This window comes from Diadema antillarum, unplaced genomic scaffold (genome assembly GCF_040938485.1).
Source record: "Diadema antillarum isolate AM-2024a unplaced genomic scaffold, OU_Dant_1.0 scf00000178, whole genome shotgun sequence".
Taxonomy (NCBI): Eukaryota; Metazoa; Echinodermata; class Echinoidea; order Diadematoida; family Diadematidae; genus Diadema; species Diadema antillarum.
In genome coordinates, this window is record NW_027271067.1 from 1474306 (window position 1) to 1496597 (window position 22292).

Here is a 22292-nt window from a genome sequence, read left to right on the forward strand (position 1 = left end):
AATTCATATTCCAATTTGACAACTTGGGTACCATATCTGGATTTAGATTGGAAATAGGTGTGTATGTGCTATTCTTTGTTTTACAGAGCCAAATGTCGAAATTGCTGGTGTTTCCCACAGTAATGAGATGAAAGCTGACCAAAGTTTGAGCAGGAACGTCACTGTACATTGGAATGTAAGTAATTTGATTTGATTTGATTTGATTTGTTTATTCTCTGTATGCCATTTTTTGTCCCCGCCGAACGAGTTCGAGCAGGGGACTATGAAACGGGCTCCGTACGTGTGTGTGTCCGTGTGTCCGTCCGTCCGTGTGTCCGTCCGTCCGTCCGTGTGTCCGTGTGTCCGTGTGTCCGTGTGTGCGTCCGTGTGTGATCAAAATCTTCAATTTGCTACTTCTCTGTCATTTATGAGCCAATTTTGATTCTGTTTGCTTTATATGATAGCACTACATGGGAGCTTTGAAACTTCTACACAGAATTTCAGTCGTGACCTTTGACCTTGACCTTTGACCTATATTGTACATTTTGCTACAAAATGCTACTCCTTCGCCATTTCTAACCCGATTTCGATTCCGTTTGCTTTATGTGATGGCACTAGGTGAGGGCTTCAAAACTTCTACACAGAATTTTGACCTTTGACTTCTTTGACCTTTGACCTTGATTTTTTGACCTATATTGTACATTTTGCTACAAAATGCTACTCCTTCGCCATTTCTAACCCGATTTCGATTCCGTTTGCTTTATGTGATGGCACTAGGTGAGGGCTTCAAAACTTCTACACAGAATTTTGACCTTTGACTTCTTTGACCTTTGACCTTGATTTTTGACCTATATTGTACATTTTGCTACGAAATGCTACTCCTTCGCCATTTTTAACCCGATTTCGATTCCGTTTGCTTTATATGATGGCACTAGTTGAGGGCTTCAAAACTTCTACACAGAATTTTGACCTTTGACTTCTTTGACCTTTGACCTTGATTTTTGACCTATATTGTGCATTTTGCTACAGAATGCTACTCCTGCACCATTTCTAACCCGATTTCGATTCCATTTGCTTTATGTGATGGCACTAGGTGAGGGCTTCAAAACTTCTACACAGAATTTTGACCTTTGACTTCTTTGACCTTTGACCTTGATTTTTTACCTATATTGCACATTTTGTTACAAAATGCTACTTCCGGCGGGGACATATGTTACGCACCGCGTAATTTCTACTTTTCCTTGTTTTTTTCAAATACATCAACTTTCTGCAATTTCATTAACAAAGTACAAAATACCGGTAGTATACTTTTTACAATTTTCATCATTTTCATCAATTATGCAATACATCTGTAGTATAATTACATGAGTAACATGTTAATAATTTGCATACAGAACGATTGCCAATAATAAGCACAACGCTTGACTGTTTGGCAACCGATAACAAATAACATTATTATGATTATAGTGAAGAAGAACAAGAGGGTCCAACATGATGCTCGTGGAATAAGGGTTAGGGAGAGAGAGAGAGAGAGAAGAAAGGAAGGGGAGGAGATGATAAAAACCTCCGAATACTAGTCTCGCCAGATCAACTCGACATACCTCTATACCTAGACACATACATACATGCACATACTGTATTTATACTAATAAATTACAGTGATGTATTCACATATTAAGTGTTGTTTTTGTCATGTAAAAGTTACATTGAATGAGAAAGAGAGAAAAAGGAGAAGAAGAAGACAAAAAGCAATCATCTGTATACACAGCATAAATTTCTACGTGCCCTTTCAGGGCATGACGTTATAGTGAACCATGATTCGCCCGACATAACATGAATAATGAACAACAGAGAAGGAATGAATCCCAGTGGATCAGAGGAGCACAGTATACTGCAGGTGCATCCGCACGTGCTGAGACTCTGAGAGAAAGAAACATAATACATGTAGATACAACAATGAACAAAGAATGAGTCGTCAAGTGTTTCTGCAGAAAGTATCACCGGTACTGTGAAATCAACATTTTCTTTACTGCTTTTTTAAATGAATGAATGAATGAATGAAGTGGCCTCTCCTTCAGTTTCAGATTCCTTTTCCTAAAAAGAATGTATTTAATCTAAAAAATAAATTAATAGTATGTTTGTCACCATGACAACATACTTTATGTTTCTTAGGCTGCGTTTATCAACTTTCCCCTTTTTAAACGGCTTTCAAAAGCCGTTTCCAAAGCCCTTTAGAAACGGCTTCCAAAATAGTTGCGTTTATCAACTCTTCGTGAACACGACAACTGGCCTGTCACTGCACAGCTGCATTGCGCAATTCGACCCAAGGAGAAGAGGTCATATAAGGCGTGCATTGTTCGTAACTGCAGTACAATACTACAAAGCCGTTTCAAAACAGCTTTGCATTTATCAACTCCAAAAGGCTTTTATAAACAGGTTTCTGAAAACCTGTTCAGGAAACCTGTTTGGAAAGCTACAAATTTGCGGCTTTCGAAAAGGCTTTCCGAACAGGCTTTCAAAACAGCTTTGCGTTTATCAACTCGTAAAAATTCCTTGAAAGCTGTTTTGAAAACCTGTTTCTGCCGAGAAAAAGAGTTGATAAATGCACCCTTAGTGACATTTGAAGCACCCTTTCACACAGATGTGCATCAGTTTTAATATTCACCTTTGAAAGATCTTGATCTTTGGGTGCATTATAAGTGTAAAAGATTAACGACATGTCTGAGTGAACCAGACCCAACCTCAGTGAGTAAGATCATGCGTTGAGAAGTGACTGAAGTGTGCCTTTAACCCATGCTTTGTTTGCCCTTTAACACATCCACTGGATTGTGCCCTTCACCAAATGCCACAGATATCCAGAAACTTTAGATTGCCAAGAAATAGGCATTACCTAATTCTCTTAATAATCCCTTTTGTTTTGTGTCACTATGGCCCTAGTGTTGGACTGAGGCATACTGTTACACCCAAATGGGCTGGCTAACTTACAATTGGGTCAAATTTGCAGGAATTACTTGTAATTGCATGGCATTAAAAAAAATAAAATATGGTAGTCTATGGTGCTGCAAAAGATAACTGCACGCAACCAGGCCATTCTATGGCATGTTGCGTTTTCATCTTATCTGCACAGTATCATTTTTTATTTGGCTATATTTGTTTGTTTGTTTTTGTAATCACACTCAGCAAGTAATGTGATGTGTAACGAAATGTTGAATCTGGCCAAATAAGCGTAAAACCGGTTTCAGCTAAGCATGACTATGTTAGAGTACCATCCAGTTTAAATATGAAATTCTCTATTTACACACATAAACAATGGTAGAATCTTCCATCAGGACAAGTACCGGTAATACATGAATACAACTCATTTGCTGAATCAAGTCTTTCTCCTTCAAACTCGAAAAGATTGTTCTTGAAATTCATGAAATTCTAAAACACTGATCAATTCATTGCCTATTTACGTCTATGAAGGGCAATTTGTCAATCAGTTGCAAGATTGTTGTTGTGTACAAGAAGGTTACATTGCTGATGTTTTGTGACTGAGTAAAGTAGCTTGGAGGACGAGCAATATAACATCTGAATGCAGAGGGTACATACACCCTGGTCAGTTCTGTCTGATGCAGGGCGATGATCTTTGACAACAACTTTGACCATCTCATCCCAGACGATGAGAAGACCCGATGCAAATGTAGTGAAGCTCTACAGTATGTCAAAAAAAAAATGCAATCAGATTTTTGCATTGAAAACACCCAATATGATTAAGCCATCTAAATGCTACTTCAGGGTCTTGAAATATGACATCTTAGCTCTATTTTGCAGAAAACCCCATTCAATTTGGTTAATCAGTCACAGAGAAATGCACATTGTTGTAAAGCATGCCATGAGTCTGATTCTTCCAAGTTTAGCACTTGGATGCTCTTGGAACTACATAATGTGTTAACACAATAGACAGAACTTGGAGGGAAGGGATTCCTGATATGCTCTACAAAAATCCTCATTTCTCTTTGACCACTGAAGCAAATTGAATGGGGTTTTTTGTAAAATGTGGGCAATGAGTTATAGTTTCATACCCTGAAATTGTACTGGATTAAATCACTATTTTTAAAGTTATCGTTGCGGAGGGTACCATTATTGTAATTCTTTTGGAACATACGGTATAGTACATTGCACTCTTTAGCATACAAATAGTGAATGGTAACAAGTGTGATGGTACAAGATTTTGCTCAAGGTGAAAGATAGAGGCGCTCTACTCAATGAGGTGATAGTGGGCCTCATCTTTCACCGAGTGCAAAATCTTGTTCCATTGCATGAGTAAAGACCATTTTTATTACACTATTTGTTTTATTCAACACCTCGAACGTCAACAGATGTGGCAACCGTTTTCTGTGAAAGACATATGCATAACCGAACAGTCACAGTCACCATACATACGTGTGCGAAGCAGATTGGTTAAAGTTGTTTACAAAAATGAGTGACAAAGGTATCGCACTTGTAAGCGTGCTTGTAATTGTTGAGTGTGTGCGGGAAATGTTTGTTTATTGTGACGTCAGAGCTGTACGATGGAACAAAAACTTCGAGTCAATGGTGAGTTTAACATGGCAGTTAATGGAAATGGATGACGTCAGACATGCGCTATCCATTTTGCTCTAACAAAATTGCACGGGTGACAGCCACAGCGTGCAATGGAACTTTCAACTAAATGTCACGTGATGGGCAATCAACCAATCGGATAGCTACATTCTTTGAAGGTGTTGTATAAAAGGTATAATCCGTAAGTCCCAAAGTTTTCAGGCAGCCAAACTTATTTAAATCACCATCTCAGATTGATGATCATGCATCTTTTTGTCCCCGCCGAACGAGTTTGAGCAGGGGACTATGAAACGGGCTCCGTACGTGTGTGTGTCCGTGCGTCCGTCCGTGCGTCCGTCTGTCTGTCTGTCTGTCTGTGCGTCCGTGTGTGATCAAAATATCTTCAATTTGCTACTTCTCTGTCATTTATGAGCCAATTTTGATTCTGTTTGCTTTATATGATAGCACTACATGGGAGCTTTGAAACTTCTACATAGAATTTCAGTTGTGACCTTTGACCTTGACCTTTGACCTATATTGTACATTTTGCTACAAAATGCTACTCCTTCGCCATTTCTAACCTGATTTCGATTCCGTTTGCTTTATGTGATGGCTCTAGGTGAGGGCTTCAAAACTTCCACACAGAATTTTGACCTTTGACTTCTTTGACCTTTGACCTTGATTTTTGACCTATATTGTACATTGGCTACAAAATGCTACTTCTTCGCCATTTCTAACCCGATTTCGATTCCGTTTGCTTTATGCGATGGCACTAGGTGAGGGCTTCAAAACTTCTACACAGAATTTTGACCTTTGACCTTGATTTTTGACCTACAGTTAAACTGGCCTAAGTCGACATCGCATATGTCGAATAATCGCGCAAGTCGATGATTTTAAAAAGTCCCGATTTTTCCCCATTGACTTACGTGTATTAATTCACTCACAAGTCGAATTTTGTAAGTCGAATACTCGCCTAAGTCGATGAAATTCCAAGAACACTTTCACGGAAAAACCATTAAATTCACTGTGCCTAAGTCGAATAAGATTTTATTGTGCAATAAATCACTGTCAAAATCACGAGACGCCAGTTTTTGTTTACGTAAGAACTAGCCCGACCAGACAGGTGACAAAAAAATGATCTAAAGTATCAAAATTCAAAGCGATCGCATGCGAGTGTTGAACTCTCTTCGTGTTTGGAGGTCCGCTGGTACAGCCCTGTCGCGCTAGCGCTACGTACGTACAGCGACTGGGTTGTGTATAGTCCGTGTATGTTTGCAGTCTGCGCTGTGCAGTGGAAGGATGAAGCTGCTGAGTTTTCAAAGCGGAAAGTAGGGGGAAAGTTACGGGCACAGGTAAATCAGAATTACACCTCTACACGCATTTCAAGCCACGGTATGGTAAACTGGAATTAATCACTGCTCAAATATCGTTCATATTCACTTCCCCAAGGTTTAACAAGGGTGTAAAGTAATCGGACCTGTGCCAATACAGTCAGTGGCGTATCTAGGGAAAACGGCGCCCGGGGCAAGCGCGAAAATTGCGCCCCTAATTTCTGAAAAAGACTATTGTTCAACCCCAACCCCATCCCGGTAGGGACTTTAAGCAAAGTCCACATGGTATGCTTTTCAAGTCCTTAAAAGGGGTCTTTTGAGGGTGATTTGAATGTAATGAATTTTGACAAATTTTGGCGAGCGAGCGCAGCGAGCGAGCCGAAAATTTGTGTATTTTAGCTGACAAAACATGGAATTCTTGTCATTTTTTGCTTATCAAATCTTACAATTCTAATCAAGATAGTGACGGCCTTATAGATAACGATTTATCTATACCAACAAACTGAGCACTTTACAAAATATTCTAAATCAGAGGGGCATTTCATGAAGCATTTTGTCTGACAACTTGTCGGACAAAATTTGCTTTCAGCCAATCAGAAGCAAGGATTTCAGTAGCTTTTAACAGTTTGTCAGACGAAATATCTGACAAATTGCTTCATGAAATGCCCCCCCCCCCATGTACGCGCGAGTGAGCCGAAATTTGTATATTTCCGCATCATTGTCACGTTTTGTTATCTCCTTTTTAATTTTGATAAATTTTGGGGAGCGAGCGCAGCAAGCGAGCCGAAAATTTTTGTATTTCAGCTTACAAAACATGGAACTCTTGTCATTTTTTGCTTATCAAATCTTACAATTCTAATCAAAATACAATGTATAGTGACGGTCTTATAGATAACGATTTTTACCAACAAACTGAAGACTTGAAAAAATACTCTGAATTAGTTCGAGCGAGTGAGCCGAAATTTGTATATTTCCACGTCATCATCACGTTTTGTTCTTATCTCCTTTTTGTTTTGATAAATTTTGGTGAGCGAGCGCAGCGAGCGAGCCGAAAATTGTTGTATTTCAGCTTACAAAACATGGAACTCTTGTCATTTTTTGCTTATCAAATCTTACAGTTCTAATCAAGATATAGTGACGGCCTTATAGATAACGATTTTTACCAACAAACTAAGGAATTGAAGAAATACTCTAAATTAGTACGAGCGAGTGAGCCGAAATTTGTATATTTCCGCGTCATCATCATCATGTTTTGTTCTTATCTCCATTTTGTTTTGATAAATTTTTGCGAGCGAGCGCAGCGAGCAAGCCGAAAATTGTTGTATTTCAGCTTACAAAACATGGAACTCTTGTCATTTTTGCTTATCAAATCTTACAATTCTAATCAAGATATAGTGACGGCCTTATAGATAACGATTTTTACCAACAAAATGAGGGCTTGAAGAAATACTCTAAATTAGTACGAGCGAGGGAGCCGAAATTTGTATATTTCCACGTCATCATAACTTTTTGTTCTTATCTTGTTTGATTACGCCCCCCCGTATGTTTGAAAGCGTTGGTGCCTTCTTTTGATCCAATTGGCGATCGCTTCAGAACGAAAGAAATTGCAGCCGCTGCTCAGTGAAACATTTTGCCTGCTAAATATAAAATGACATGTGTGAACACAATAGACATTGTCATTTTGTCCGCTTCATCATCACATTTTGTTCTTACCTTCTTCTTCTATATAAAATTTAGAGAGCGAGCGCAGCGAGCAAGCCAAAAATTATATTTCAGCTTACATAACATGGAATTCTTGTGTGAACACAATAAACATTGTCATTTTGTCCGAGTCATCGTTATGTTTTGTTTTTATCTTTTTTTGATTTGGTTTTCTGCCCCCCCCCCCCCCTTAATTCCGGTGGGTTTCTTCTTCTTCTTCTTCTTCTTTTCTTTTTTTTTTCTTCTTCTTCGTTTTTTTTTTTTGCGCCCCCAAGGAGTGGCGCCCGGGGCACGTGCCCCCCTTGCCCCCCCTAGATACGCCACTGCCAATACTAATGCACTGTCCATGCAAAGTTAGCCGCGGCCCTGCCGGGCGACCCGTGCTGCGGCACACCTCTCCAGCTCTCGGCTGCAGAGTAGACAACATACATGTACATCTATACATAATGTACGTGTGGTGTAACTGTTGTTCAGTCGATTTTTTTCGACTTACACACAAGTCGAAAATCGCCTAAGTCGATGTGTTTTGCTCAGTCCTGAGAAGATCGACTTATGTGAGTTTAACTGTATATGGTACATTTTGCTACAAAATGCTACTTCCGGCGGGGACATATATTACGCACCGCGTAATTTCTACTTTTCCTTGTTTTTATTTCCCCCAAGGTGGAAATGCTAACTGCTGGACCATATCAAGGACTGCTGGGCTTCGAAGTGAAGACAAAACAGCGTTCCTCAGGAGCAGAACGAGCCCATAACCTTTCTCTGTCGGAGGAATACAAACATAATCTGGTTGATAATGACAACTTTAGCCTTGAAATACCAGGTGAGCAAGCAAAGTATGTACACTATGTATGCAGAGTATATTAAGAGTATAGACGTGGAAAGCCCTTTCTCCTGTCTTTATGAGCTTTTCTTGCCTCAGCTCTGAAGGGTGCTCCAGGCATTACATTCAGGTTCTCGGGATGTCTGCAGTCTGCCCATCGCTTCATCCCACAGTATGTCATCATGATTTCAGAGGCTCTGCTCAATGGATTTTCTTGCTATGTAGTTCAAGGAGCTATTTCACTATAAGCGCTAAAACATCAATCCTAAGTTCAATTCAACTGAATATAGGGACAGTTTTGGAATCAGTAGAATGGTCCTCTGATGTATGGAACCATTTCACTATGAAGGTATTCGTGACCACCCAGGTCAAAAATCCACACAAAGTTGCAGATTGGGATTCTCTGTAATGGACCAAAATATGGCATTATTCATGAATTTGAATATGGCATTATTGTTGACTAACTGAAATTTTTAATGTTTGTCTTATCTAAAGGAGTGATCTTTACTCTACCGACAATATTGTACTGTCAAAATCTGCCAGCTTAACCTGTTCTTATTTCTCCAAGAGCCTCCAATGCCCCCAAATGCATTTCTGATGTAACCAGGTTCCCTATATATCAGGTGGTGCCACAGGAACCTAGTTCCCATATTAAAGGAACCAGTTAACACAAAGCCGAAACAGAGATATTAGCATGTTTTTTGTTGTTGTTTGTTTGTTGTTGTTTTTAAATGGACCATACTTTGTTTTCGTTAATACTTCTGCACAGTATACCTGAGTCATCCCAACTTTCAAAGCCTCTTTTCTCCCCTTTCTATTATGCCACAGCTCTTAACTCTCTCATTTCAGTTCCTTTTTTGTTGGGTTAGGATGGTCCAATTTCAACATGTTAAATATTATGTTAATGCTACAGGTTTACTCTTTTCAGCTATATATAAAAACCTAGAAATTATTTTGGCCTGCCTTTTGAGAGTTTTGAGCTGGGCATTTACATTTTCGAATAATAATTTGCCCCCACCTTGCACATTCTAGAGTACATTTTGAATGTCAATATATCCTTCCCAAGTTGATAAGGGCCTTGTCTTACGAAGAGTTAAAATCGATCATATACAATGAAGTTGATTTCAACTGATAAAATGGGGCCCTGAACTGCACCTGTCCCCACCTTCATTTTCATTGTGTGGCTTGACATAGCTCCCATGTTTTAGTGAAACGTGGCCCAGGTATCAGGGTGCTACATAAGCTCTTGCCTGATTGCCTGGGGCAAGTGAAAGTCTAAGTTGGGCAAGTGTTTGGTTTGAAGCCAATTTTTTTTTTTTTTTTTACTTTTTCCTCCTTATAAACCCACAAAATGTTCATACAGAAATTCAAAATAATAAGTCTTTCTTGAGGCTATACACTAAAATTTCACTTCAGCAACTTTCCATCACTTATGTGTAAAATATGCGTGAAGAAGCCCCAATGCAGTATTACACCAACTCTCAATCGAACCAAGTTTGTTACTCAAATCAACATGTGCTGTTCATTCAAGCGATTGTGTTTCATTTTAAGCCCTTGACTTGTAATAGTGAGTTTCTTTATCATTTTGTTATTACTGGACTTTATTTTCGGGCAAGGATTCTGCAGCAATTTGAAAATCTGCTTTGCTTGACCGGGCAAGTGGTGAAAAAAAAAAGTTAGACAGTTGAACCTCTCGTATCCGGACAAGTCGGGACCGGGGCTCATCCAGATAAGGGATTTGGCCGGATACGGGAGACTCTATGCTTTATACATGTACATATATACACATGTGCTGATGTAGCCCATTGTAGTACCACATGTAGTAATGTGTATACTGCAACCTTTTCATTGTTACACTCAGTAACAGACAGCTAGATTACCTGTAAATACCGTACCGGGCCCAAGGTAAAAAGTGATAGCGCTCTGCAATTGGGTTACTCTCTTCCTCACACTCTCTCTCCCTCTCTCTCTTTGTGTGTGTACTGTGTGTGAACAATTTTTGAGTGTTCAATATCATTCGTTGCTCAGCCAATGACTCGAAACAATGCATGTCTATCCAGTCATATCGACGGCTGTGTATGGACCTATATGGCAATGCGATATGAGAGGACTTGAGTGCATAATCTGTCCATGTTCTTGCGATGATTTGGGGATGTTTGGGGATGTTAAAATGTCTGAAGGTAAGTAATTTGGAAGGATATTTGATGTAATGTATGTTAATCATGTTGGAAGTAATATGTAATTCATGTGTGTTTGTGTAGGAGTTCTCAAGGAGTTGGGAATCCCCCTTTCCTCCCGTAATTATTAAAAAAAAAAAATCAAGGCGAGATTGCGTCCGTATAATAGAGAGATCCGGATAAAGGGAGGCCGGATAAGAGAGGTTCAACTGTATAAGCACCCTGGAGGTATGATATGTGACATATACAAGAGCTGATAAATCAAGGTCAAACCCTCAGGTTCATAGGTCTCTGAACTTTAGCTGGATTTGCAATTTTCAGAGCTGTAACATCATCTTGGGATGTCTAGTGCTTGTATGATTTGTTAGGAAGGATTGAAATGGATGATTTTTCCATAAAGTGACAGTGAGTGGTACAAGTTCAAATGTCACTACACTTGTGGGAAGGAAGGAAATAAGAATATTACCAGTCATTTCCACAGCTCAAAATATCGGATGATTATGTTTGTGGGCAGGGTAGAAATCAATTCACATTTATTTGTATGAACATGAGGGTGATGACAGGTCAATTTCAAAGACCACTTTTCTTCGGCTAAAAATTTTAATTTTGAAAATTAGTTTATCATTGCCCATCATTCATGTTATGTGGTAAGAAGGAAAAAAAATAATGAAAACTCAACGATAATTTTCCTGAATTTAATACAGGGAAGAAAAAAAAAGTTCAAGTGAAAGATCAACATGAGTTACCAAAACTGTTTTCTGTTAAGTTTCCCTAGGTCTAAGTCCAATAGTAGTCCTGAGGGTGGAATGCTGAGAAATGGATTGGAAAATATTTCCTTTGTGCTGAAAGGATAAAGGTCTATCCTCAATCGGTAGTCATGATCAATTAACTTTCATCAACACAGAGATGAAAGATGGTGTTCTTATGGCAGATGTAGTGATTACATGAGAAGTAGAGGCATGAAACTTGATTGTGCACGACAGTCAAATTGCTCTAGTTTGGTTCGTCTTTCTTTATTATAATTATTGACATTATTTCTCCATATGGAAAGAAACTGCTGTTACATGCAATCCCTAGCTTCCCTGTTCTCAGAGACTCCAACTCTCCCGTTTTCGACGGGAGATCTCCCGCCGAAAACCCATTTTTGCAAAATCTCCCGTTCTCCCGTTTGAGATTTGATTTCTCCCGCCCTGGCTCTGTGTCTCCCGTTGGAAAGGATTTCTTACTTATTGCTATTGTATGTTGAAAAAAAATAAGCCTTACATAGCACCAGAGAGCATCTAGAACCCTAGGAACTTTGCGCTTCGCACACATCAACTTGGAGTCTCCCGTTTGCTAGGGGTTTCAGGCGGGAGAATCTCCAGATCAGAAGGTGCTTTGGGTTGGAGTCTCTGTGTTCTTTGATTTCATATGAAGAATTTATGGCGAAATTAAGTTTCCAAAAAATAAAATGTATCCTCGCTGTGCATGATATTTTCTAATGTTTGTCTTCTTTCTTTGTTTCTCGACAGACCTACGCACAAATGAATCATATGATATCATGTTAGCTGGTTACAATGAAGTTGGGTTTTCAGTCTCACAAAGGCATCCTGTTGAAGCTGTACAAGTGAAGAGTGGAGCAAGAAGTAAGACGGAGCAGTGTAATTTATGTCATTCCCTGGTTAACCCTAAAAAGACGAGGGGGGGGGGATTTTTCACAATAAATCTGTGACATAAAAATCTCAGGCAGCAACGTTCGTGACTTTTTTTCTTTTCATGCAACTTTTGAGACCAAATTTGCGACGTGAGGGTACGCGGTTCTGAAGTTACGCGATATTTTGTAAGTGCATGTCAGACCCAGAATTGCTCACAGACGTGATTTCATGTACCAAATTTTCTAGCCAAAATTGATAAATTTATCATTATTTGTACTTTTACTGATTAAAATCAATTAGTTTCATTTTGGTTATAATCAGAATAGTGTTGCCGATGATTTCTATAGAAAACAAAAAACAATCAAAAAGTTGAAAACAATGAAATATATAAAAAGTATTAAATACAATAAGATACTTAGGCAAACAAATTTGATACCGTCATTTTTTTTTTAATTATGTATATTCAATAAGGATCCTAAATGAGTACCTAGACCAATAATTAGCAGTTTTGGACCTTAATTTACAGATTTACAGCCATAAAAATAATTTCAAGCATAAATTAGGATAATTAATTTGTCAAATGTAAATTTGAATAATTGTGGAATAATTACCTATTCAGTTTTGTAGATTACCTTGTGGTTGCCGCGCGTGCCAATTTTTCTTGCAATCATGCGGTCAATGGCCAAGATCTTGGAGAGGGGGGGGGGGGGGCTGGAGTCTTTCATTTGATTTTCTTTTCAGATGTTTCCTGATTGGACTGATAGAGCACACATATCTGAACATCAAATGCAGGGGAGGTGATTCTTTGTGTCAAGAGGGTAGTTCATGATAACATGAAGATGCAGTGCTGGGTATGGTATATGTGATGTCCAGGTCAAAACCTGCAAAGAGGAACAGATTAGGATTCTTTATAATGAACCAAAATATGTCATCAAGGTTGGCAGACTCAAACTTTATTCATCATTTGTCTTACCTGGGAAAGTAATCGTTTCTTCACCTACCGTCAGAATTTGGTGCTCTAAATGAAACTGAAATGAAGATTTTAGCAGTTTTTCTAGACCATATTGTTTTGAATAGGCGCTGCTGTCCCTTGGAAATTGATACTTCTGCAGAGCATGTCTGAGTGACCCGAATCTTAAAATCCCCTTTTCTCCTGTTTCTGTGAAACTGCACCTCGTAACCTTTACAAATGTATTTCAATCACTTTTTGACTGGGTCACCGGTGGTCTCATTTTAACAAATCATATGTCATTTTAGAGCTTTCTCTTTTAATCGTGTAGGCCTATGTAGAAAAGTGGAAATTAATTTGGCCACCTTTTGTGGACTTTGAGCCAGGTGGTGACATATTTTCTTATGTATCGCTGACTGATAGGGACTGGGTAGGACATGACTAAGCATATTTGCGAGTGAAAGGTACGAATACAGCCTTTGCTGTGTTGAGCTTAAAAATTCTCTGAAATACAAATGCATGTTAATTTGTGTTGATTTATGATACCCTCAACATCACTTTTGCAGTGAAACAAATATCTAGAAGCATTCCTAATATTTTTAACTAATTTTTCAGACTGATAGGGACTGGGTAGGACATGACTAAGCATATTTGCAAGTGAAAGGTACGAATACAGCCTTTGCTGTGTTGAGCTTAAAAATTCTCTGAAATACAAATGCATGTTGATTTGTGTTGATTTATGGTACCCTCAACATCACTTTTGCAGTGAAACGAATATCTAGGAACATTCCATATATTTTTAACTAATTTTTCTTCTATTTTTCTTCAGTTTACTATACGCCCACAAAAAAAAAAAAAAAATCCTTCCAAACCAATATTCCTGTTGTGACCTCATCTGTCAATCATTGCTACAGTACTGATATGTTTAACAAAAGACATTGGAATGCACCTTCCCCTCGACTGAGCATAACTTGCATGTTACCTCGCTATGTCTTTTGTTGGTCACATTAATATCACAGAAACATGCAAATATATGGACTGTTGCTAGGTATTCATTTCACCGCAACAGTGATGTTGAGGGTATCATAAATCAACACAAATCAACATGCATTTGTATTTCAGAGAACCTTTAAGATAGATTTCAGTGATCCACAGCTTGATATCTCTGCAAACAGCAAATCCCAAGATGGATGCCTATTGCTCATTACCAGTGGTGGAATTAGAGGGGGGCACAACCAGCGTACACCCCTCCCCCCTTTATTTTTCGTTAAAAACAAAAGAAATAAAAAGAAAGAAGTGAAATGAAACCCGGAAGTGACACCAGAAATGTTAGTTGCCTCCCCACACACACACATAATTCCTGGATCCACCCCTGTATTCCTAGGAATACTAAATAACCTGTGTGTCGTCAGTATAAATGATTGACTCAAGACCGCGAGCCTTGATGATATGAGAAATACATGTAGGTGCACTGTGCAGTGTGTAGAGAAGTGCCTCTATGGGTGTGTTCAAGAGCTCTAAAGCGAACCGAAGCACACTGAACTAATGCATTCTGTACTGAACTGTGCCAGATTTGGAGCGTTCGATTGCTCTGTTGAGAAAGCATACCTCATGAGTTATTTTTAGAGGGGGTCATGCATTTTTTAGCAAGAGGGTCATTCATCTGGCATGCTTGAACTACTTACAGATGTCCCGAACAAGGAGAATGAACTCTTCGCATTATGACGTATGTGCATGTTACACACATTCTTCACATGCAAACTTTTGGTCCGCTTTTGGTACCCTTTTGGAGCACATCTGGAAGTTGTCCACTGTTGGCTCGATACAGTACGGTATGGTACGCTTTAGGAGCGTTCGAGTGCTCTTGCAACGCAGGTACAATACGGTACAGTTCACTTTAGGAGAGCGCTCGAATACACCCTATGACAGAGCCTTGAGGCACACCATAGTCAGCACTGCATCTCTGAGGACACTACAAATACAATTCTACAGTTTGTATATCGCCTTGTATATCCCTACCCAAAATATTTATGACGTGACATTCCATTTCTATTTCTTTGATGTTGTCCAATTTTTTTCCCCATTTTTGTACTTCTTTTGTTGCTGCAGATTTTCTCTTCATCTTCTATGTAATTGGTATGTTGGGTGTTCTCATTCTGTTGGTGCTGTTTGCGTACTCCTACCAGCGACTGAAGAACAACTTTGACCAGTTTCCGGAGCCAATTTTTACCACGGTCAGTCATATTTTGCCAAATAAACCTCCATCCAGGCTCTACTTATTCCTCACTGTCCCTTTGCCCACTCCCCCCTCCTTCCCCAGTTCAGTTCAAAAATATCTTTGAGACTTTCCTTTTTTTCAGTGACTCAGAGTATGATATTGTATCTCTTACAGTAATATTTTGATAAAGTCACAGATCTTTCACCATGGAAATTTGCACGGTAAAATAAAAATTGGAAATTGGATATTTGTTGGCAAATTTTTGTGTGTAATACATAAACTACGTATTGACCAAAGTTCCAAGTGTCTGTATCTTTTAAAATCTGTAACTGTTCAAAGCATGTATTATATTGAAATGACTTCATCTCCTTAATGTGTGAGTGCATCTCAATTTCAGGCTGGTTTTGTCCTAACTTTGTTGGTTGTCTTCTTGTGATAGCCATGTAGAAATGAATCGAGAGGAAAAACAGTCAAACCTGCCTTAGTGGCCACCTGTCTATATCAGCCACCTGCCGTATACGGCCACTGAAAACGTTCATCTCAGTTGGATGGCTATTATGAATAGGTTTGACAGCAAAGGGCATTTGGAAGTTCAAAATCTAGAGAATTTGAAAAAGAGAGAAAAAGTCAGCATCAGTAAATGGATTTGTAACAGGGTTTTTTAGTGACAACTTTTAAAGAACAGAGAGAGAGAAATCCTCTTGGCACACCCCAATTTAGTAGTTCTGAGATGCACATGAATATCTTTGTATAATCAAGAATGAAGGCAAGTTTTAACCAAAAGCTAGTACATCAGGATTTAGTCAGTTTGTTGCTGTATTTTCCAGACGGACCGTGTGAACCTCAGACCGAGACCTGAACCAGAGGTGTTTGACCAGCTGGCTGCTGCAGCCACAGCAGATGAGGAGGTAGCAGTGGAGAGTAAGCTGCCTCAAGAATATGTCACCATGGTACCTTCAGGAGCTGCAAAGGTGCCCCTTCTGGCTCAAGATAATGAGGCCAGTCATCAAGCAGATGGATATACTCAGATGTCAACAGATGGCATTAGCTATACCCAGATTGCAAGGAATTCCAGAGGAAATGACTCCACCTCTCCATACTTACCAGCGAATGTCATGCAGGACTCTCTAGGGAAGGGAAGCCCCTTAGGCATGTTGACCACTTCCTCTGGAGGACAGACCATTGATGGCTATGATGCCCAGCATTACATATCTCCAGGACAAAGTACACCTGGTCAAGGTACTACTGGGATGAATCCAGAGGTGGACAAGGATGCTCCTGATGCTGATGATCAGTTTGGTCCACCATGTGCAGCTACCAGCTCTTATGTGCCTTTTCAGCCCAAGGAGAACGAAATGGCAGCTTACAGTCCAGCTCCTGTGATGTCATCTGCCCTGCCTCTGGACTCTGGGTACGTGGATAACACAGCAATCGCCCCAGTGACCAGTGCTGGTGGAGGAAAACCCTTGGGTGGCAGCAAGATCAGCCCTGATGCCTCACCAGTGCATGCAGTTATAGACCATGCCAGGACCAGTGCAGGCTTGAAGTCAGGATCTGACCAATTCAGCGATGAGCTGGAATCATGTCTCCAGGAGGACAAGGACTGGAAAGCATCATTTGATGATGAAATTACTCCCCTTGTAGGCGAGAGGGATCAAAATCAAGGTCCAGAGGAAAATGTCAGCAGAACCCCGGTAGCAGCTGTTGCAGGCAACATTACTCCACCACAGCTGACTGAGAATTGTGATGCAACTTTAGGCGCGAGACATGAAATGCCGGCACCCCCTCATAGCGGGTATGTCACTCAAGCACAGATCGCACCCAGACTTTCGAGGAACCCCGCCCAACAGCCTAGGGGAATGCATTCTCCATACCATCCACACTCACAAATTTTCTAATACAACTCTGAACAATGCAATTGCAAAGTGTCAATTATAGATGTGACAATCAAGCCCACAGCTTTTATTGGGCACATCTGAACAGTACTTGACAGATACAAGAGAAAATGAACAGTTTGAAAGTGAAACACTGAAACACATACATTGTACTAAGACAAGGGAACTCAGGGAAACTTTTGAGGTACTAAAACTTTATATTATCTTTAATTATTCAGTATTGATATAAAATTCAATTTGCTGAAAATTAATGAGGTTGACCTTTGTGTGCAGTATCTCTCTGACGTGAGTGCGTCCCTCAAATTCTAACCATTTATTCATCAGATTTGTTTAGTAGACATCATTACAGAAATGAGACTTTTAACCCGTTGAGGACGGTTTGATTTTGCTACAACATGCATTTCCTATAGACGCTTGCCCAAGTATACTCGGTAGTCGTCCTCAACGGTTAACATTATGTATCGTATTCTATATAAGGTAATCATTGTACAAAAAGGTGTTAAATACCTCTTGTTAAATCCACATAAATTTTGCCATTTGTCATTGATAACAAATTTAGTTTGAAAAACAATGTTGTTGAAATATCTTGTAAACTAGCTATTCAGGTCATAGACATTTTAAGTCGTTAGAGAAATCATGTCCTCTCTTCCTTTCTTGTGAATATGGTAATTCCGTTGTTGTCCCTCATTCATAGTGTTGTAGTACTATTTTGGGAAATTGTGCTCTTGTTCATGATGGTAGACTATTATAATTACAAAAAGTGCAACTTGATTTTTGTTTTACTTATTCCTGCCTTTAAATTCATGCCTTAGAAATTTACTTCAATTTTTTTTCCGTCTTTAGCTAGCTTGAAATGTAACTTTAAAGATAGGAAATCAAATTTTAGAATTCAACTATAATTTAAGATAGAACTCTGAACATTCTGAAAGCTACCCTTGAATGTTTGCTGCCTTTGTTTTATTTGCATTGTCTGTTGTCTTTCTTCTGTTCCATAGCATTTATTTGTTAATCAAATGTTAAATCAAATGTTGATGTTTAATCAAAATTCTGGTTAATCAAATGCAATTGCAGCTTTTTGTAGGGTGAACCTTTGATAGCAGCCCTATGGTTTCTGCTTGTTCTATCACAATATATATATTTTTTTAATTTTGCTTAGGTATTTAGCCAATGAAAAATAATATTTATATGGTTTTAATGATACATGAAATGTACATATTGAATATCTATCTATTATGGTTATATGTATGGGAAACTTTTAACAGCAAGGACCTTAAAGGTCCTGTTTACCTTTGGGAGCAGTGATTTTAAACATTTTCAAGATATCACATTTGATGCATATGTGTTTGTCTGTTGTATCACAAAACATCCTACCATATAAATTGTTTGCAGTGAAGCTTAAAATATAAGGAAATGTCAGTATTTTTTGCAATAAACCATAACTGTTGACAGTTTAGTCTGGAAACATTTTTATTGTAACTATTGTTCACATTTTGTGTATTTAACAATACTTAGCATTGATTGTATAGATTAAAATTTTACAAAAATTTTGCAAAAATACAAGGTGTCGGTGCACATTGCCTCAAAGTTCATCATTTGGTAAGTGGGAACATGTTCAGTGCTGTAATTTGACCATATAAAGCAGCTTTCCTCATTGTGTAATTTGTCATGTTTGGTTGCTGTAAATACTGAAAACTGCGCCTTCTTCAAACATTGTAAAGTGGGACACTAAAGATCGAATGTGTGTCATGGTACTTCATATTTTGTATTTGTCACGTTGTCATTTGTGCCAATTAAGTACGTAACTGTATTGGAATTCAGTCAAGTATTGTTACGTGTACTTTAAAGATACGATCTTGCATCACTTTGACTGATATTATAATTGTAGTTGTGATGCTTCAGGTCATATTGCCTGTTGTAAATATCTTAACTTGCCCTCTCTTTAGATGTTGTGGAATGAGAAAGATGGGCCCGAATTCACGAAGGTTGTTTTAACTTTAAGACCATGGTACAAATTTAGACCATACTCCAAAATAAACAATGAAGTAGACATACCTTTGACATGTGCATATCAGCTCGCGTTTGTTACTGGACATCAGAGACTCCAACTCTCCCGTTTTCGACTGGAGATCTCCCGCAGAAAGCCCATTTTTGCAAAATCTCCTGTTCTCCTGCCTGAGATTTAATTTCTCCCGTTTGAAATGATTTCTTACTTAGTGTCATCGTATGTTGAAAAATAAGCCTTAGAGATCACGAGATAACATCTAGAACCCTAAAGCTGGACCCCGACAACAAGGAACTTCGCGCACATCAAGTTGGAGTCTCCCGTTTGCCAGGGGTTTCAGGCGGGAGAATCTCCGGATCAGAAGGTGCTTTGGGTTGGAGTCTCTGGGACATCTATTGGCGTACATAGTCTGTTAATCATATTTACACAGAAGAAATTTGTATGAACAATGGTTTAAATTATTCACCTTCGTGAATTCTAGCCAAAGTGTCATGTGTGTAATGATGAGTGGTAGCACCACTTTTCCAGGTGTGCTCATCTCTGTGCAGTCTCAAATTTTATATATGTCAGTCAAATTTTTATCTGCTAATTTTGTGCATCCTGAAATGCTTTAAAGAGAGTGAAATGTATATCATGCTTGAATTTTCTGTCCCATCATCAGTACTTTGCCAACATAACGCACTACCTAACAGGCCTTGCATGAATGTGTACAGTAGTAATTACAATTGTCCCAAGTGTATATGTCTTTCTTCAGTCAAAAATTATATGAGCGTTTGAGTGTACTAGCTGTAGTGTGAGTGCAAAAAACAAAAAAACAACAACAACACACAACCACCTACAGGTAATTTAGAATCATGTAGTTGATGTGATGGTACTGAGGGCTGCAACGGTATGACCATAACTCTCTGCAAGACTTCTTGAAGGAATGCTCAATTAAAGTAACAAGATTATGCGTATTTGTGGTATGCAGAGTCCCTCAAGTGCGCACAAGATCAAACTTTATACCTTTATACAGTACGTATGAAAAAAGCTTTGGTAATCATCATGTGTGTTTGCTGGCTCCTTCATTGTATAGACAGTTCTTTTTCTTTGCTTTTCTCTCTCTCTCTCTCTCTCTCTCAATAATTTTTCATCATTCTATGTGTGAATTTACTCAAAATATTTCGTATGTGCTATATCTATATTTTATGTCATTTTTATAGTTTTCACTCGATGTTCACATGCCTTATGTAAACTGTTGTTGCTGCACTCTGCAGTGACATGAATGATGAAATGTGATTCTTAGGAGTTACCTTTTTATGTCTTAAGCCCATTAACAGAAGCTTTCTTTCTTGCCCTATTTGCTCACTTTATGAAATCATAGATGTCAAGTTCAAAAAATTTTTATGAGTGAGATTTTTATGACTCAGCGTCTCTGCGCGCGCGCATGTGCGTGAGCGAGGGAGCGAAGCAACCATAGAGATGTATACTAATATATCTCTATGGAAGCGACTGGGCGAGGGGAAGGTGTGGGAGGGGGGTGTCCGCCCTCCAACGGTAGGGAGCTTTTTCAAATCTTAATGGTGCAAGCTAGTGCATACTTAAGTGACTATTTTTGACATATTTTGAAAGACAAAAGGGAAATATGCCTTAAATTGCAACTCTCACTTTAATCCTTTAAGCTATGCTCCAAATGCGTGAGAAAAATGGGTGTCATGCGTGAGATCGTGAGACAGACCCTAAATGCTTGAGTCTCACTCACAATGCGTGAGACTTGGTAGCTCTGTGAAATGTGAATAGACTCTTTGTATGTATATAAGCTATGTACAGATAGAAATTCCTGAAACTAGTGTGAGAAACTTTTTTTTCTTCTTAAATATCTAGAACCATTTCATGAAATTCACCAGTGTAAATGTGAATGTAGATTATATAGCTTCAGAGTAATGCATTGCTATCGTGTGTCATGGAATATTGTATCCCGCTTTATACCATATTTCTTGCCTTTGCTTACTTAATAATGAGCCTTGTTTTTTCGTAGGTACAACTGTACAAGTACTGTCAAATTCCTGTTCTATATTGACATGTTAAAGTGTTACCACATATATGTGTTGGTGCTGCGTCTTCAAATCCAACTTTCTCCAGAAAGTTGTGTTTTCCCTAGAAAATCTTGTCCACACTGATTTAAAAAAACTCAAAATGTGAAGGCCAAGGTGTCTTTCAAATGCACAACATTGAAAATGTTACAAAGCTAAAGTTAGATCATGATTCAAGGGTGCCAAAGTTGATTCACTGTGCTGTGTCTAATATACCTTGGCTAGAATATACACAGTATGCCAAAAAAAAATAGAATGAGGCAAAAAAAGAGAATGGGACAAAACGTCGAGTGTGTTTTCCACTTGAAGAGCAACACTTGCACACACTGGGCCGAATTCACGAAGGTGGTACACGTATGAAACCATGGTTTTAAACCATGGACAATTTGTATGGAGTGCCAAGTGTCATATAAATGGCCTATTTCGTTACAAAATCAGTCATTTCGTCGACACATTGACCGTTTCATCAACGAAATAATCGTTTCGTCAACTAAATGTTGTCATGAAATTATCATTTCGTCGACGAAATGACTGATTTCGTAACAAAATAGGCCATGCGACATTCGGCGCTCCATACAACTTGTCCATGGTTTAAACCATGGTTTCAATCAGGGGCGGATCCAGGGAGGACCGCAACTGGCGCACGCCCCCCCCCCCCCCCCCCCCCCGTTTATTTTTTGTTGAAACAAACGAAATAAAAAGAAAAAATGGGGGGAGGGGTGCGTGCGCCCCCCTTTTTTTGTAAACGCGCCCCCTCTTTACGGAATTCCTGGATCCGCCTCTGTCAATTGTACATGTACCACCTTTGTGAATTCAGGCCACTGTGTCCTGTGTGCCTACTTACATACGTACCAAAGGACGAGAGAAATATGTGAATTTGAGTAGGACCAGATGCAAACAAGCCTTTACAGGTCTGAATATAGTGATGATCCATTTCTTGTTAAGTTT

General features: G+C 39.0%; 1 protein-coding gene across 1 annotated transcript; it reads left to right on the plus strand.

Moving 5' to 3' along the window:
- The first annotated feature begins 72 nt into the window (after positions 1-72).
- On the plus strand, positions 73-17692 carry LOC139722944 (uncharacterized). The gene is made up of 5 exons (XM_071634225.1): positions 73-175; positions 8238-8397; positions 12086-12199; positions 15267-15391; positions 16203-17692. The coding sequence occupies exons 1-5, from the start codon at positions 128-130 to the stop codon at positions 17271-17273; spliced, it is 1518 nt and encodes a 505-aa protein (XP_071490326.1). The 5' UTR covers positions 73-127; the 3' UTR covers positions 17274-17692.
- Positions 17693-22292: the final 4600 nt, after the last annotated feature.

What these genes read in the sequence shown, in the direction of transcription:
- LOC139722944 (XM_071634225.1), top strand. Translation starts at nt 128, where the DNA reads ATGAAAGCTGACCAAAGTTTGAGCAGGAACGTCACTGTACATTGGAAT. An exon ending in ACGTCACTGTACATTGGAAT is followed by an intron (nt 176 to 8,237) that starts GTAAGTAATTTG and finishes ATTTCCCCCAAG; the next exon opens with GTGGAAATGCTAACTGCTGG. An exon ending in CTTTAGCCTTGAAATACCAG is followed by an intron (nt 8,398 to 12,085) that starts GTGAGCAAGCAA and finishes GTTTCTCGACAG; the next exon opens with ACCTACGCACAAATGAATCA.